Raw genomic sequence first — 18,402 nt, forward strand, 5'->3', positions numbered from 1 at the left:
TATATATATATATATATATATTGTTTTGAATGTCTATTTATATTTTTGTGTAAATTGTTATGGGAGCAATGATTAATTGAAAGGTAAAATAATTATTCAATATTTGATTGAAATTTTGATAATTCAATTTTTCAAAGTAGGGGCTTCCAACTTATAAAATAGATTTAGGGGTTTTCAACTTTTAAAATAATAAGATGCTTGTAATAATCACAGTTGACTACTAATCAGTGTAGATTAAAAAGCATCATGGTAAGTAATAAATAAATTTTAATACAAAATATAAAACATAGTTAATTTGAAGATGCAGAATTTCAATAACATCTATAGAGAATATATTTTTTCAATTGTAAATAGGCCTTTCTCGACATACATGATACAAAAGACTATAGACGATTAAAAACATATTAATCTAGAAGTCTTTGAATATTCAACAAAAATGACGGCCACTAAGAAATCGGTTTTACTACTAGATTGTTTTGCTTGGCTCTTTCAATTTTGATTTCGGCTTTTAAGAAAGCTATTCATTTGAAAAGATGTTCTGATTTTTCAGATTGTAATGCAATTTATATTAAGGCAAATTACAAAAAAGTAGTGGTTGTTTGTTTGTTGAAGGGGTTAATACTTGTTTATGTGAACCTGATTTTTAATTAATTAGTAAAAAATTGCTTCTAATTATTGGCTTATTATGTTATTTTATGGATAATGCTTTGTATTCAATTTGAAGGATTTTGGATATTCCAAGATTACTTCATATGATTTATTAAAGCAAATCCTTTATATATCTAATTCTATGTGTCCAATTTTATATGTGTCGTAAAATTATTATCCTCTACTATTACTTTTTTTTTATTCCTTATTAGTAAACTTATTCACACTTCGTGCGATGAAAAAAGATTTAAAATAATAATTTTTTGATTAAATATTATAATTTCTCTATCAATCTATTAAAAAAAGGTTAGTTAGTAGAAACCTTCTATAGGAGCAAAAGTTACTATTTTGAGTTAAAAGAATTTATAGACTTAAAATAATTAGAAATTTATATGAAATATAAAATATAGAAAAATCGAGCATATATACAAAAAAAAAAATAATGCAACATCATTCTCAATGAATGTGCAATCTACTCATCTTTTATAGATTTTCACTCTCACAAGTTGATCATTATTCAATAGCCTTCATTTTATTTTTTTATTTTAGAAGCTATGGTGATAAAAAGTACGCCGTAGAAATTATGAAAATAAAGACCATTAAAAATTTTACTTAATAAATTTAAATAAAATGTCATTTTAGTTTTTTAACATTGCATGTTATTTTATATTATATTATTTTATATTATATTTATTTAAATTATAATATAGCACATGATTAAGAATTTTTTAAAAAAATAAAAGATCCTAAAAAGGAGTCAAAAAAATTTATATTTCTCCCCCCAAAGATAAATGTCATATTGTTATAAATCCATTGAATGAGTGGATAGTACATAAAGTTGGTACATGAACAACCATCCATATTCACTAGGTTTCATGAACCTTTTTGGATAAGAATGTATCTATTTATTATGATATTTAATATGGTGACTTTTGGAGTGATTTCTCACTCTATAAATAGGGTTGTTCATTCACTATTATATGATATACAGATGAGACTTAAAGTACACTTGAATAAGAAGAAAATTCTTCTTCTTCTATCTACTTCTCTTTTCTTCTTCTCTTTATGATTATATTCTTATGAGCTTGATTTTATAACACGTTATCAGCACGAGTCTCCATCTAATTGAGAGTGAGTTCTTGTTTTTCTTTAGCTCATATTTTGGTTGATCTCGTTATGAAGATCAAAGTATTATATGCATAAAATCAGATATGTATTTTCTAAAATATTTTATGATTTAGAATAAAAGTCACTAACAATTATTAGGAACCGAAGAGATATACTACTATTGGTTGAATATGACATGTTATACAAAACTTCTTAAATGGAAGAAGGTATAAAATTTTAATAGCATGAGTTTGAATATTATTTTGATTGTTTTGAAAGACTCAAAGAATAAATCATGTTGTACTTCGGTTTACTATACCATTGGTTAAGGGTAAGACGATGGATTCAAGTTTCATCGCACCAAAAGGGTAAGACATCAGGTTAAAGTCCGGATGCACCATAATGAAAAATATTTGAGGATAAGACGATAGATTCAAGTTATATCGCACCAAAAGGGTAAGACATCAATTACAGTTTTGATGCACCGTGATAGGGTTCAAGTCCCACAGAATTATGGAGTAACAGGCCTTATATGGGTAAGACATTGAGTTTGAGCCAATGCACCATAGCGATGATAAAATGATGACTAAGAAAAATAATATATTTTTGATGAAATGTCTTGAAATTCATCATATTGAATTGCTCCATTCCTTGAAAAGAATGTGGTAGCAACATGTGATAACTCTGAAATCCGCCTGTTGACTTGCTCCATTCAATTATATGAATGTGGTAGCAGTAAATGATTAGTCTGAAAAATGACAAATAATTAATGATATGAATAAGGGCGTGGAGGGAAAGAATTATAATAGTCATCATTGTGGTAATGATAAAAGGAAGAACACTATGAGTTCTTCAAATAGTCCTTCAAAATGTGAAGGCAATTTTTATTATCAAAATGGTATGAAAGGTCATTAGACTTGTGAATGTTGTCAACTCAATAATTTGACAAGTTTATAAATCCTCTATCATGATACAAGAAGATAAAGTGATGGTACACTTGATCTTTCAAAGTGATGTTGAGGTGTGTCATGGAAATATGATGAATTTTAAAGTCATGACAATGTGCTTATAATACAAATTTATGATATACATATAAATAATTAGTCCATTCCTTGAAGGGAATGTGACTTGTGATGAGTATCGTGAATGCTCGACCATTCTATAAGAGAATGGGTCCAGATGTGATAAAATCATTATGGGTTGGATATATGCCACAACTCACCTCTATGGAAGGTTTGAGAAAAAAATGATATATGTCACTTCTCATCTCTACGGGAGATTTGAGAGGAAATAAATTTTATTTGGCAGAAATGGCTAATTGTATTGTACGTTTTATACGTCACTATGGTATGTTTATTTTGAACTACCGAAACGCCAAAAGAAAGAAATAGTTCTTGCCTATAAGGGTTGTGGTCATTATTGTGTGGCAATACAAATTTTACATTGGTTGTGTACCTATGGTACAACAAAAGTAAAGCAAGAAAGAGTCTTGCTCGTAATGATTTTGACCATGACAATAATAATATAATTTCCTCCTTGAAGAAGATTCCCACCATAGGGATGGTGTCATGCAATATGTGATAGCACACAAAATTAATTGCAAGCTCTAACGAGTTGTGCTATTATCAGAGGAATAATATTGGGGTTGTAGTAAGTCTCAAAAGAAACTTTTCAAGTTTCGGATGAATTGAAAATAAATATTGAGACTATAAATCACTACAACCGAAGAGGGTTATAAATGCTTATGTAAAAGTTTACCCCACTTTTTCTCTTGTTTGTTCCATACAAACATGTACATGCTTATGAAATCACATGTAAATGTAAATTATAAGTGTACTAAAATAAAGATCAGTTGGCATGACTGGTTGACCATTCCGATTAAATGTGATGCAAACGTGATTGAGAATTCAGGTGATTTATATGATAAAGAAATAAAGATTCTTCAAGAATTCTCTTGTGTTGCTTGTTCTCTTGATAAAATGATCATTGTACCAGCTAAGGTTGGGATTGTAATCCCCTAAAATTTTTGGAAAATATAAAAGGGTGAATATGGGCCCGTTCACCTGTCATGTGGATCATTTGCAACTATATGATTGATGCATCTATGCGATGGTCACATGTGTTTTGTTGTCAACTTACAAATTGGTTTTTGTAAGGTTGTTTGCTCGAATTGTTAAAATTAATAGCACAATTCCAAACTATGAAATTATATTGATAATGCTGGTTGATTTAGCAGAAATTGTATACCTCCAATTATAGCTAAATCATGGTTATGAGAACAAAACTCCCAAATAAGATTTGGTAAGAGATAAATTTTTTTAACATGTAGCAACACATGTATGCATCATATCAATAAGGTTTCCCCATTAAAATTGGTTCAGGGTCAGGAACCATATAATTTTCATCTAAAATGTTGAATATGCGGTTATGATTTTAATTGCTCCACCACGCACAAAGATGAACTTCCAAATAAGGTTGGAATGAATGTTAGATTTTCTAATATTAGGGGGAGAGATGATTGACAGCTGAAAATTATGTATGAGGTTAATTACAAATTATCTAGATCCTCGTTAAATAAATATGTGAACTTAAGGTTCAAGGGATAATTCAGTTGCATAATGTTGCAAATCAGTTGCCAGATGAATGCACTGACCTATGATATAATTTAGCTGCAAATGCTCCAATANACTGACCCTATGATATAATTCAGCTGCAAATGCTCCAATGTGAAGTCCTTGAAGGACAAAGTCTATGATACGCGGGAAGCGTAATAGACCAATCGATTCCAAATATAAAATTCCTTGAAGAAGGATGGAGCAAATGATCAATATGGTCATGATAATGAGGCAAGTGATATAAAGGAGCACATTGACATAACACTTCATAAAATCTTGAAAAAGGTTCAGGTACCTGAAATAATGAAAAATGAAAAGATCTTGATAAGTTATGTCTTGTTGGAATCGATATCAAATAACCGTCGACGGTATCTTTGATATGAGGTAGCGCTCAATGCTATAAGTTGTGACGAGGATCTTGAATTCAAATCTGTCATATAGTTTGGACAGATAAATGGTTGGCCAAGTAAAATGCACAATTCAAGTATATTTTACTTAGAAAAGTGACATTTTGGACTGGTAGTCCATAAATCAAGGTATAATGTCAGTGGGGTACAAATAAATTATTATGCGATAGTATAACCGTAAGATATCAAATACGGTTTGTACCTTGGGGCATAAAGGCTTATCGCAAAAATCCTGACATTATTGGAGATGTTTTCTCCTTTGGTGGATGCAATGAGGTTTGTTTTGATATGGCAACATATGAAAAACTTGAATGCATGTAATGAATAATTGTAATGTCTAGCTAGACAATGAAGGTTATATGAAAATCCTTGAAACAATCGAGGTGTCTGAAGCATATAAGAGTTTGAAAGAAACTTTTTGAATAAAGCTTCAAGAATCCTTATATGGATTGAAATAGTCAAGGAAGAAAAAGGGTACAAAAGAATGACCCTAATTGTCCTTGTATTTTTATGAAAAGGTCTTGGTAAAACAAAATTTTGTCTTGACCTATAGATGGATAATTTGACAAATGAAATATTTGTCTAACAGTGCACATACACGGAAAAGTTTTGATGCAATTTTATATGGATAAATCGCATTCATTGAGTACCCCAATGATTATGAGATCACTTGACATAAATGATGATTCATTTTGATCTCAAGAGAAGGATGAAGAGTTTCTTGGTGATGAAACTCCATATCTTAGTGCAATCAGGGCACTAGTGCATCTTACTAACAATATTTAACCAGATATTTGTTTTGCAGTAAATTTACTGGCAAGATTCAGTTTCTCCCTGATAAAAGGACATTGAAATGGTGTTAAGCACATGATTGAATATCCTCGAAGGACCATAATTATGGGTTTATTCTATTCTGAGGAATCCAAGACAAAATTGATTTTTTATGCAAATGCAGAATATTTATCTGATCCGCATAAAGCACGATCTCAAACACGCTATTTGTTTTCATGTGGAGGCACAATAATATCCTGGCGATCAATAAAGAAAATGTTGCTACGCAGAAATAAAAGCCTCCATGAAGCAAGTCGAAAGTGCGTCTGGTCGAGATAAATGACACACCATATTCAGGAAATGTGTGGTTTTTCTTTGAAAAAGAATATATCAACCACAATGTACGAAGATTGGAAACAACATCACAAGAAATTAAGTGATGTTTTAATCAGGGGGAGTATAATACGCGTTGCACTCTTTTTCCCTTGGCCGAGGTTTTTTCCCACTGGGTTTTCCTGGCAAGGTTTTTAATGAGGCAACAAATAGTGTGTATCAAAAGATATGTGTACTATTTTTTTTTCACTAGAATTTTTTTTCACAGTGTTCTTCCTAGTAAGGTTTTAACGAGACACATTATCTATGGACATCCAAGGGGGAGTGTTATAAATCCATTGAATGAGTGGATAGTACATAAAGTTGGTACATGAACAACCATCCATATTCACTAGGTTTCATGAACCTTTTTGGATAAGAATGTATCTATTTATTATGATATTTAATATGGTGACTTTTGGAGTGATTTCTCACTCTATAAATAGGGTTGTTCATTCACTATTGTATGATATACAGATGAGACTTAAAGTACACTTGAATAAGAAGAAAATTCCTCTTCTTCTATCTACTTCTCTTGTCTTCTTCTCTTTATGATTATATTCTGATGAGCTTGATTTTATAACATATATCACTTTTTCTATTCCTAACATTATTACTATATATACATTTGGCAATAAATGGTATAGTAAAGTGATCAAGATATTTATGTATTATTATATTAAGAAAATGCATATATATTAGTGAGAAAGATGAACGAATGATATTATACGTACAAGGACTATTATATTTTAGCTTCTTGCTAATACATGTCTAGGAAATTATATAGTCAATCATCTAAAAGTTTCTGCATATACCAAGTGAAAGATAAAATCACATCATCAATAATTTAACTACTTGCTAATCTTCATGTATTAACAATATCATTAAAATGAAAAAAGCAAACCTTCAATCAATTCTAAAAATTCCTGTAAATACAAAGTGAAAGGTAAAACCACATCATCAATAATTTAAGTACTTGCTAATCTTCATGTATTAACAATATCATTAATAATAAAAATGAAACCAAAAGAAGAGAAAGGTAGGAAAGAAAATAAAGAATAAAGAAGACTATAACATACATATGTCTTCCATCCATTCTGCATTTATATATGCATGTATGTTTAAAAATATAAATTATTTATAATTTCAATTGTAAAAGAACTTAAAAATTTTTACCCTTCATAATATGCATTATTATGAAAAATTGTAATTGTTCATAAATATGAATTATGAAAGGCTGTAACGGTAACAACAATTAAAGAGTCTGTTTTTAATTAATTTATGAATAATATATTAAATTATTAATTAAGGAAATGAGATAAAAAAAATAGACAAAAAAAAAATATGATCTTTTTTGGTAAAAGAAAGGTGCTATATCATTTTTCTTTATCTAACTTTAAAATGTATATAAATTGGAACAACTGAATTGAATTAAACAAAAATTTGATTTTTTGAATTAGGGGCGTTCGTGGTTCGGTTTGGATCGATTATTGGTTAAAATTAAAATCAAAATAATCTAGTCAATTTTTTAAATTTCTAAAATTAAACCAAACCAAATGAAAAAAATAATCATCGGTTTGATTATTGACGGTTTGGTTCAGTTTTTCTGATTTTTTTCAGTTTGAAAGTAATAAATTTTTTAAGACATGCGTATCTTGATTAAAAAAACATCTAGTACATGAATAGCCACAGAAGAGCTATTGTTGGTTCAATTGAGCAATTAAGCAATACTAGAGTTATCATTACACGAACAAAATTATTAAATTAAGAGAAAATGTGTGACTATCTTATGAAATGTATGGTAGGTAATAAATTTTGATGGAATTGGACTTAGGATTGTAATTAAGCTAAAATTTAAGTGTTAGGCTTGAGAAATTGTAAAGTTAAAGACTTTAGTTACTTCAAAAATAACACAGTATTTATATTTATTTATAAATAATATATAAATAATTATAAAATTTAAATTTCTAATTTATCGGTTTGGTTTGGTTATTTTTACAGTTGTCTTTTAGTAAAATCAAAAGCAAATCAAATAGTATCGATTTTCAAGATTTAAAAACAAACCTAACCAAATCAAATCAGTATCGATTTTTTTAATTGGTTTGATTAGAATTACGGTTCGATTTGATTGTTTAGCCATAACCATGAACAACCCTATTTTGAATTTCTAAAAATAAAATCAAATTGAATAAAATGAATTATATAAATGATAAAAGCGTCCAAATTGAAAATGAGCAAAAGAAGGAAGAAAAGAAATAAATTGCATACATAAAATTCTCTTTTGGACAAAATTAATAAGAATCTATATATAATTGAGAAATTTAAAGAGTCAAATAATAAAGAAAGAGATGTTACATATATTTAATATTGGAAATCAGAAATTTAAGAATTAAGAAAAAAAATAAATACAAATAATCAGAAAAAACTTCAAAATTCTGAGAGAAAATAGTGATACATTGAGGCATGCTATATCAGTGCGTTTATTTTCAGCCTTATTAATATATATAAATTTGAATTTGAGTTGAGAAACAATTTTTTTATGAATATTTTTACTTTTTTATTATTATCCAACTTAAACTAAGGATATTATGAATTGTTCATTTACTCAATACATCATATATTTACATTCATTTATGCATATCTTTTTTGGTTTGTATGAACTATTTTGAATAAGAATATATTCATTAATTAAGATATTTAATATAGTAACTTTTGGAATGATTTTATCAGCAATAAATATGATTAACATTAATTAAGTATTATAAAAGACTTGAAGAGGTTGAACCTACTTTTCATATCTTGTGTCCATATTTCTAATAGTACATTATTTATATTATAAACAAATGAATATCTCTTTTATTTCTTCATCATTATTCCACTTACCTACAATTTGAATTTGAGTTGAAACATATTTTCTTATTGATAAATTCATACCTTTCTTTTTTACTATTCAAGATTGAATTGCTTTTACATTCTTTAATGGAAAATTTATATGATATGCAATAATTAAAAAGATATTTACTATTTATAGAAATAATATTTGTTTCATTGGACACTTAAAACACATTTACAATACAGTTTAATATATATAAAAGAGAACAATTTATAGAACATATAATAATTTTTTAATTAATGTACAATATATTTATCACATACATTAATACTTTTGTAATACATTGCATCAATTCTCACAAACAAGCCGAATATATATTAGGGATAATGCACAATTACCTCCTCAACCTATGACCGAATTTTCAGAGACACACTTATACTATACTAAGGTCCTATTACCCCTCTGAACTTATTTTATTAATAATTTTCTACCCCTTTTTGGCCTACGTGGCACTATCTTGTGGGCCCAACGCTGGTTGATTTTTTTTCAAGCTAGTGCCACGTAGACCGAAAAAGGGTAAAAAAATTACTTGTAAAATAAGTTCAGGGGGGTAATAGGACCTTAGTATAGTATAAGTGTGTCTCTAGAATTTCGGGCATAGGTTGAGGGAGTACTTGTGCATTTCCCCTATATTTTAAAACACTTATAATATGTCGATATTACATGCATAATTCACTTTTAATACATAATATAGATTCATCATAATATCTCTATTGTTATAAATGCTAATAAATAAAAAGATTTCATTAAAATCAGTAATTATTTACTAAAGTATGATTTACATAAATTTCAAAGTGTTAAGAGCTAACTACATTATTTCCCTACTTTTTTCAACTTACAAAAATCCCTTAAAATTTATGAATCAAATACATCACTGGACTTTTAGATACACAATTGACTCAAGATACATAGGCGAGGGATGTATCAAAGAGGGAAGGGATGTATCAGAGAGAGGATATGAAATCTAGATACATATGGGAGAGATGTATTTGATAGAGAATGAATATATCAGATAGGGGATAAGATTTGGATAAATGGACGCGTTGACACTCGTTTTATCCCACCAAGACAAGTCAGCCTAAAACTCGACCATTACAATAAAATGCAAAAATTTCATAATTTACTCAAAAATATCCACAAAATTTGGTTGTCACGTGTACAAGCCTCTAAAGTATTACAATTGATTCAAAGAAAAAAATAAGTCTCAAATGACATTGTTTCTCGAATAGAATATAAAAGAGCTAGAGTCATAAATAAAAAGAATAGTGTAGTGTAGTTTGGTCTTTAAAAAGAGGCGATTGAGAACAAGGATATTAATTGAGATCTTAAGGGCCAAAGTTGTATCTTAAAAAAAGAGTGGATATTGAATTCAGAGACATGTGATTTCCATCTATTTTTCTCATATTATTGTGATAGTTTTACGGGTTCATTATATTGATTAAATACTATTGGATAAAACTCGAAAAAGACGTGTATAGATGTTCAACTCGGGTCTACTTATAAGTTTTTTTTTATCGTTTTGAGTTTGGTAGTGAGTACGGCGGAATTTTTAGCAAAAGATATGATAAGGTCAATGGAGAGGCGATCAATGATAAGCTAAGATATGTGAATTCATAAAAATCTTCAAGGTATGAATTAACGTTGATAGACAAAGGGATTGGGTTACACGATTGGATTCAAAATTCAAGTTTTTCATAGTGGGTTTACGTTGTGGTAGCGTGTTTTATCAAGGTATGGATTGATAAGGTAAGAAATGATAGATCACATTGAGTATGAAGTACTTGGAAGGACTTAAAATAACATGAGTAGTAAATTTGGTTACTTTTGATTGTTATACCTAAATGGGGTTTCACATAATATTTTGGTTTAGAGTATAAGGTTGAATCATGGATTATTGGTCAATTATTAAGATTGTTAAGTCAGTCATCGAAAGAAATAAAATTTTGATCTATTAAAGAGTTCAAGGTATTTAAAAATCTTCATCATGGAAAAAATTTAAGAGATGTAAGACCTCTTATATAGACTCTTGGTTCAAAGTGAAGGTTGCATGAATATGACTATGAATGTGAATTGGTTTGATATAGACTGATTAAGGTTTTATCGTTGATTTTTATAAAAATTGAGTTTTAGTTTTGGTGACAAGTAATGATGTGTGAAAGATTCCATGTGACTATGTCGAGCTACATTATTCAAATTATAATAAGTCACTTATGGATACACAACAATATGGACCTACAATTATACATGGTTATTGAGATTTTTGAGGAGATTGAAACTACTATTTTTATGGGATGATTTAGATTGTTTTGATGTGTTACATAGGCTCATGATGGTTAGTAGAAGTGATGAGCTTATAGTAACCGAATTATTGGAGTGATCAAGAATAGTTCTTTGAGTTTTGACATGAGGTGCATGATAGTTGAAAAATGATATGTGAAAGTTTGTGTGAAATTGACATTGGATGTGATTCAATTATTGTACCTCAATGGAAAAGTATTTGAATTTGAAATTTGTGCTATCAATCTTAGGTGTAACTCATATCTGTCATGTAATGCTTAAATGGAAATAGAGAGAGCAATACTTTTAATTTTTTTTAGAGGCTACAATGTATTTTTAAGGAGACTTTGAGACTATAGTGACAGTTTGAGAGTAAGGTAAAAGGTTGGTGCAATTATGATATTTGTTGGCATTAAGAGTTTTAGCTTCAATGGAGTACTGGGAGAAGTACTATGTGGGGCTTAATTAATTGAGTATCTGTAATGTTGTGATGGAGACTAGATTGACAATTGTGGGTAACTAGAAAAATTTAAGAGATAAAGTCGTATGAATGAAAATATTTGATATGAACACTATGGAAGAAGTATCTAGTGTTATTCGACTTTAGTTCTGTATATTCTTATATGACCACCTACTTCGTTCTAGACATGAATTAGAGTATAACTCACTACCTATGCACACACATATTTTTACTTCGGTGAGTGAATTCTAGCTGTGGATCGAATGTATCGATCCTGTGATGTCCTCTTGGTAGTGTAGAATTCTTGGGTAGATTTGGTGATTTCAGAAGGAAGATTTGGTATTGCATTGTGGCAGTTGAAGTTTTCGAGTAGCTTTACACGTACTAACTTGCTTATGAGAACTAATATAAGAGCTACTACATGTGAAGAGTTATAATTGTCTAAAAGTGTTGATAGAGATTTTGTATTTTGGAATATATCGTTTGTTGGATGTTTACTTGATTTTGTTCTTCTTTGGTTTAGATAAGTTATATTCTTCCTTGATGAGTACATGATGCTAAAAGGTCAAATTCTTATAACTTAAGCTCGTGAAAGATTATGTTGTGAGAAGGAAATATTGATAAGATCGGTGATGGTTTGGACATTTCGAGAGTGTAGTAATGGTTTCAAGTTTACTTTTTGTTGTAGAGATATTGGTTAGGAATTTTCTCTTGATCATGTAAGAAAAGATTGATCTTGATGATTGTGTTATGGTCCAGTGTGTCTCGGTTCAGATTGGATTCATAGATTAATGTATTACTTCATAATCGCCCTTGCTTTATAGATTTTTCAAAGTTTGATTTGAGAATTGAGTTATTATTAATTGACCTTGGTAGAATGGTGTTAAGGAGCTTATTCGGAGAGGTAAACACCAACTCAAAAAAAATTTCATAACATCAGCTTTTGGTAAAGTCGGTTATGCTTCCTTCTCCTTTCATGTTCAAGGACAAACATGATTTTAGTGGTGGATAATGTAACGACCCTCTAGTCGTTTTATGAATTTTAATCGTTATTCTTATATTAACCCTTTTTAATAGCTTTTATAAATAATTTATGACCTATAAGAATGAATAATATGATTTTTTAGATTTATTAAAGAGTATTTTGTTGCTAATAATAATAAATAAAATAAATAAATAAACAAAAATTATAAGAGAAATAAAAGGGGGAAATACTGCTGGCTGTTGTGAACAGCAGCAGTTCCCGCAGAGGGCAAAGAAAATAGAAAAAGGAGGGTTTGGGCGAGAACTTACCTGCGATTTGCGGCTTCCCACGAGAGTGACCATATTCACGTAAGGACCTCAAATTTAAACTCTTTAATCCCTTAATAAATTGTACATTCATGAATTAATGAATGTGTTGTCACTTGAAGGGGAAGGAGTATTATATTATATTTGATTTTTAGAATGTATTGTTCTTTCAATTAATGTTATCGTACGTGGGCTTGGGAATTTGGGGTACAAATTTTAGTGGGGAATTCATGTGAGGTAACAGGTGGTGAGGATTTGGATGTTTTGGGTAGTGTTACAGTAGGGAAAAAAGAACTATTGTCCTCGATCAATTAATGTGGTGCTAATGATTTCTATTCCAAAAATAGCATCAGTTTTGTATATTGTTAAAGACAAATTGACACCACCGACATTTTAATATGGCTCCATTTTTTATAGATTTTCCTTTTTTATCATATTATGACTCACGTTTTAATATATTAATATAGTTAGTTAAATATTAGAAGTATAATATTATGTTAATATCATTCGAATTATGATAATCGAATGATTAGGATTTAACCCTAGACTTAGAACTTGGAAATTATGATATTTGAATGTTAATTGACATCAAGATTTATGAACTTATTATAAAGTTGGGTGAATTGTTGGATCAAGTCTGAACACATAGTAAAGTGGAGTTTGTTAGTTTCAAAATCTTATTGTGGTAACTTGTTTGGATAGATTGTATTGATTTGGAGCCCAATGAAAAGGGAAGACTCAAATCCCGGAGTGATTATTCGACTATTTGAGACAACTGAATTTCTAACTCTTGCTAAGTGTGTGGAATGTCTGTATTTCCTTGTGGTATGTGTTTGGGAGTAATGGGATTTGGAAGGGTTGTCTTGTCTACCTTGATTAATTTTAATGATAAAAAGGGGTAATAAAAGACAATGTGATTATTTGTTTGTATGTGATGTGTTGAGAATGGTACGAGTACCGGTGTTATAATGGAAAAGTTTATTACTATAGAATGCGGATTGTAATCCGAGAATGCCAAAACGTATGGGCATTAACTAATATATTATTGATTTGATTTATTATGTGGGATTGTGTTCTTTACTGAACCCGTATAATTGTGATAATTGAGGTGATTATATGTCATAGCGTCATTTGATTTATTCAGATGTTGCATCATCTCCTTAATTTGATATCATATTGTGCACATGCATTGACATGAGATTGTATATGAGTAAAGGTCTAACACGTGGAGATTGTCCGTGTTGAGATCGAGTTATGACTATTTGGGCATGTAGAGATCGTCCGTGCGATAGAAAAGTTATGACTATGATTTGGGCACGTGGAGATCGTCCGTGCGAAATTTATTTGATTTATGATAGTGCGTTGAGATCGTCCACATAGACACGTGGAGATCGCTCGTGTTGGTATATGGACCTCGCGAGTCCCCCATGGGTCATGAACTCTCGATGTATTTCCGAGGAGTATCATGTATATTCGATTGAAAGAGTAATTTGGTATTTTGAGGCATATCACTTCATTGTGTCATATTGCATTGCATCCCATCACATCCTTCTTTCTTGATGATTATGTGTTTTATTGGTGATTGGAAAGTACTTGATATTTGATTAACTTTTATTTGACGAACTTGATCTTGTGTGTTGCTGATATTGTGAGTGCTTGTTTGTGAGAGTTGTGATTGTTGAATATTGAGTTTGTAGTTGAAGATGTGTAACTTGTTAAAATGATTTTGATGAGTTGGGTGCTATGAAAACTGTGAACTGTTAGGTTGGGTTGATTTTTATGCAGGTTGTAGTTATGCAGGTTCGGTTGGTGTGTAAGGAGTACCCGTATTTCATTCCCTTAACTTGTGTTTAGAAGTTTACTTGTTGGGTATCGTGTGGTTTGGTACTCACCCCTTGCTACTACAATTTTTTTTGTAGGATACTAGCTCGGACTTTCCGATATTTTTCTTCTTTGTCTGAAGCTTCTTGGAGATTTGTGAGGTACCTGTTTGTCGTCTCAGCAGACTTTCTTTCTCCTTAGTTATGACCTTGTTCTATAGGGTGTTTTACATTGATTCTGAAATTTTCGCATTTTATTGTAATGGTTGAGTTTTAGGCTGACTTGTCTTGGTGGGATAAGACGAATGCTATCACGTCCATTTTTGGGTCGTGACAGATGGTATCCACGAGAGGAAATGATGTATTCAAGAAGGAATTTTTGAATTTTTCTAAATAGTAGGAAATTTTAGAAATTATGGTGAAATAAGATGTGTATTTTGAATTTTTCCTTTATTAAAAAGTACTTACCTAAGTAATTTTTCCTTTTTTAATTGATTAGTATATAACCAACTAGCAAAGCTTATGTGTTGCACCAATGGCGAAAGGGAAAATTTTCACTAAAGGGGTTAAAAAATTAAATTACGTAAATAATATCTCAAATAAATGGGTCTAATCGGATATAAGGGTCGGATAGATTTTTTTTAACCTTAGACCACATATATCTTAACCATTGCTTAAGCTTTTTGGTTTTGGTACTTGTTTTGTGTGTGCTTTTCGTTTAATAGTTCTTATTGTGTGTTTAATTCTCTTAAATTCTAACTAAACTTTTACTTTACAATTCAGTCTTCATATTCAATGAAAAAGTATTTTACCTCGGTATCGAACAAGTTTGGCCTCTCATATTCATATTTAATCTAACCAAGAAGAAAATGTATTCATTCAGAAGTACCATCACATTCTTCTCAATAATTTGATTTGAGTATTTTAAAGTTTGATCCCGGTGAAAGAACTCCAATATTGAATTATCATTCAAATCATCATGATGTTATTAGAAGAGCATACCTTGTTAATGTTTGTCAACCTCGCTTGAAGTTGGATGAGTACCCTTAAACAAATATTACTGAAGCAATGCGTCATTTTAATTATGAATGATTTGATGATGTATATCATGATTTGTTGGAGTATAGTGTTAGTAAAGATGCAAGATATTGTTTGTTTGCTATCTATTTAAAGATCATAACATTAATCAAGGTGGAGATGAAGTATTTTCATGTGCAGAATTTAAAAATTGTAATAGAAAGAGTGGTCTTGATAAGCATATTGGTCTGCCGAATAGCCCACATAATCGATCAAAAAAGAAATGTCAAGATTTACTACGACAACAACAGTCCATTCAATCTAAATTTGAGAGGTAGACTAATCAAATTAAACATGGATATTACATTCGCTTAAGTGCTTCGGTTGATGTAGTAAGACTTCTCATAACTCAAGGACTTGCATTTCGAGGTCATGATGAATCTAAATCATCACTTAGTAGGGGTAGTTTCTTCAGATTCTCTCATGGTATGCAAAAAGATGTGATAGAATTCATGATTATGTACTTGAACATGCCCCTCAAAATGATTCAAATGGCTTCTCCAATAATTTAAAAAGATATTGTGACTGCGTGCAAGATAGAAACAATAAAAGCTATTCTCGAGGAACTAATTGGTGACTGCTTTGCCTTACTAGTTGATGAATATTTTGATATTTCACGCAAGGATCAAATGTATTTTGTATTACGATATGTTGATGGAATGTAATTTGTGATGGAGAGACTTATTGACATTATTCATATTCAAGATGCTAGTGCATTATTCCTGAAAGAGGCAATTGTAAATTGACTTGCTCAACATTCTTTAAATCCATCAAGTGTGCATGGACAATGTTACTATGGGGCAAGTCATATGCAAGGTTAGGTCAATGGATTTAAATATTGAATAGGAAAGAAAGTAGATCGGCTCATTTTATACATTGTTTTGTTCGTCAACTTCAATTAACTTTTGTTGGGGTCACTAAAAAGTGTGTTGAAGTGAAAAAACTTGTAATATTGATCTCAAATATTTTTAATGTGTTGAAAATATATTCTAAGCATATGGATGATTTACAAGATTCTCAAAAAGCAACAACTCAAGGTTCATCAGATATGGGTGAACTTACAACCGGTAGGGGCTTGAATCAACAGCTTGATCTTTCAAGAGCTTGTGATAATCGCTGGGGATCTCATTATAAATCCTTTAACAATTTTATTCTTATGTTTAGATCTATTCTTGAAGCTCTTGAATCAATTGGTCTTGATGAACGAAGTATGGATAAAGAGCAAAGGCAATAGGACATTTTGAATCTTGTCGAACATTTGAGGTTGTGTTCATGTTACATTTGATGAGAGATGTATTAGCAATCACAAATGAGCTCAATAAATGCTTACAAAGAAAGGAGCAAGATGTTGCAAATATCATGCTACTTGTTGAAGTAACAAAGAAAATGCTGCAAGTTTTATGGATGATGAATAAAATTCTCTTATTGCTAAAGTATCCATATTTTATACCAAACTTGAAATTTTGATACCTAACTTTGAGGAGTCATATGGTAGCTCTTTAAGATCACGATGAAGACTTGCTCACTATATAGTCTTACACCATTACTATGTTGAAATGTTTTGCAATATTATTGATAATGATCCTTTTAATGAGGTAGCTACTGATTTACTCCATGAAATTGCTTGTTTGAATTCAATTAACTCGTTTTCAAGATTTGACATCTAGATGATTTTGATAAATTTAATATGGATACTCTTGAGAATCAACTTGTAAGTTATATTCTTGATGTTTGTGATGTTGATGAAAGGTTCTTTGATCTAAATAGACTTTGTGATCTTTCCAAAAGATTTGTCCAAACAAAAAAAATATTCAAATTATCCTCTAGTGTTTAGCTTACTGAAACTTGCTCTACTTCTACCAGTTGTCATTGCATCCGTTAAAAGAGCTTTATCGGCAATGAAGTTTATCAAAAATGACTTGTGAAGTCAAATGAGTGATTATTTTTAGTAGTTATTTGGTGTCTTTTGTAGAAAAAGATGTATTTGATCGTATTTCTAATGATACTATTATTAAGACATTTCACCATATGAAACCTCGTAAAGTACAATTGTAATGATCTTTTTAAGTTTTTTTGATTATTAAATTATATTTCTCTATCTCTCCAATTTAAGACTAAAAAAACATACGAAATTATCCAAACAAAAAAATAGAAACTTTAATTATATCAATAAATCATCCAACTAAGAGAAAGTACATCAAGAAAGAATGGAATAATGTATATAAAAATCTAGTAAGAAAAAGGGAATCAAAAACTTAACGAAGTAATTGTTAATAGAGATGAAAGAAATAATTGCGGATAGACTTCAAGTTTTCAATAATGATCAATCCAACAGAAGCAACAAGTAGCATCTAGCAGCGTTCACGACAACAAGGAAGAGATAATGAAAAAATCCTAGAAGAAGAAAAGTTTTTTTTAATATTTGACTTTGAATTAGGGATTAAACTAATAAATCATAAATTCCCTATCAGGGTTTTAATTTGTTGGAACTAAAGTCTTTTTCTGATTTCATTATTATTTTTAAAAAATATAAAAAGAAAACACCTAAAATAGAAGCTGAAAAAACATAACCTCCGTCCGGGTTCAAACACGGGACCTCGCGTTAAGTAGCAAGAATTCTTGAACCCCCAACATGTCATATCCGAGGAGCACCCCCCCCCCCCCC

At 30.1% G+C, this 18,402-nt stretch overlaps 1 protein-coding gene across 1 annotated transcript; it reads left to right on the plus strand.

Moving 5' to 3' along the window:
• Positions 1-12,210: 12,210 nt before the first annotated feature.
• Positions 12,211-17,328, plus strand: LOC114078363. The gene is made up of 5 exons (XM_027919058.1): positions 12,211-12,269; positions 12,745-12,882; positions 14,760-14,822; positions 16,732-16,804; positions 16,902-17,328. Exons 1-5 carry the CDS (start codon positions 12,211-12,213, stop codon positions 16,911-16,913), a joined length of 345 nt encoding a protein of 114 aa, XP_027774859.1. The 3' UTR covers positions 16,914-17,328.
• Positions 17,329-18,402: the final 1,074 nt, after the last annotated feature.

The sequence above is a fragment of the Solanum pennellii genome, chromosome 8 (assembly GCF_001406875.1).
Source record: "Solanum pennellii chromosome 8, SPENNV200".
NCBI classification, from domain to species: domain Eukaryota; kingdom Viridiplantae; phylum Streptophyta; class Magnoliopsida; order Solanales; family Solanaceae; genus Solanum; species Solanum pennellii.

Bases quoted from the DNA above. Each gene is read 5' to 3' on its own strand.
- LOC114078363 (XM_027919058.1), top strand. From the start codon at position 12,211: ATGGTTTCAAGTTTACTTTTTGTTGTAGAGATATTGGTTAGGAATTTT. The intron at 12,883-14,759 runs GTAAGGACCTCA...TTTTTTTTGTAG, and splicing joins ACGAGAGTGACCATATTCAC to GATACTAGCTCGGACTTTCC. The intron at 14,823-16,731 runs GTACCTGTTTGT...ATATATTCTAAG, and splicing joins GCTTCTTGGAGATTTGTGAG to CATATGGATGATTTACAAGA.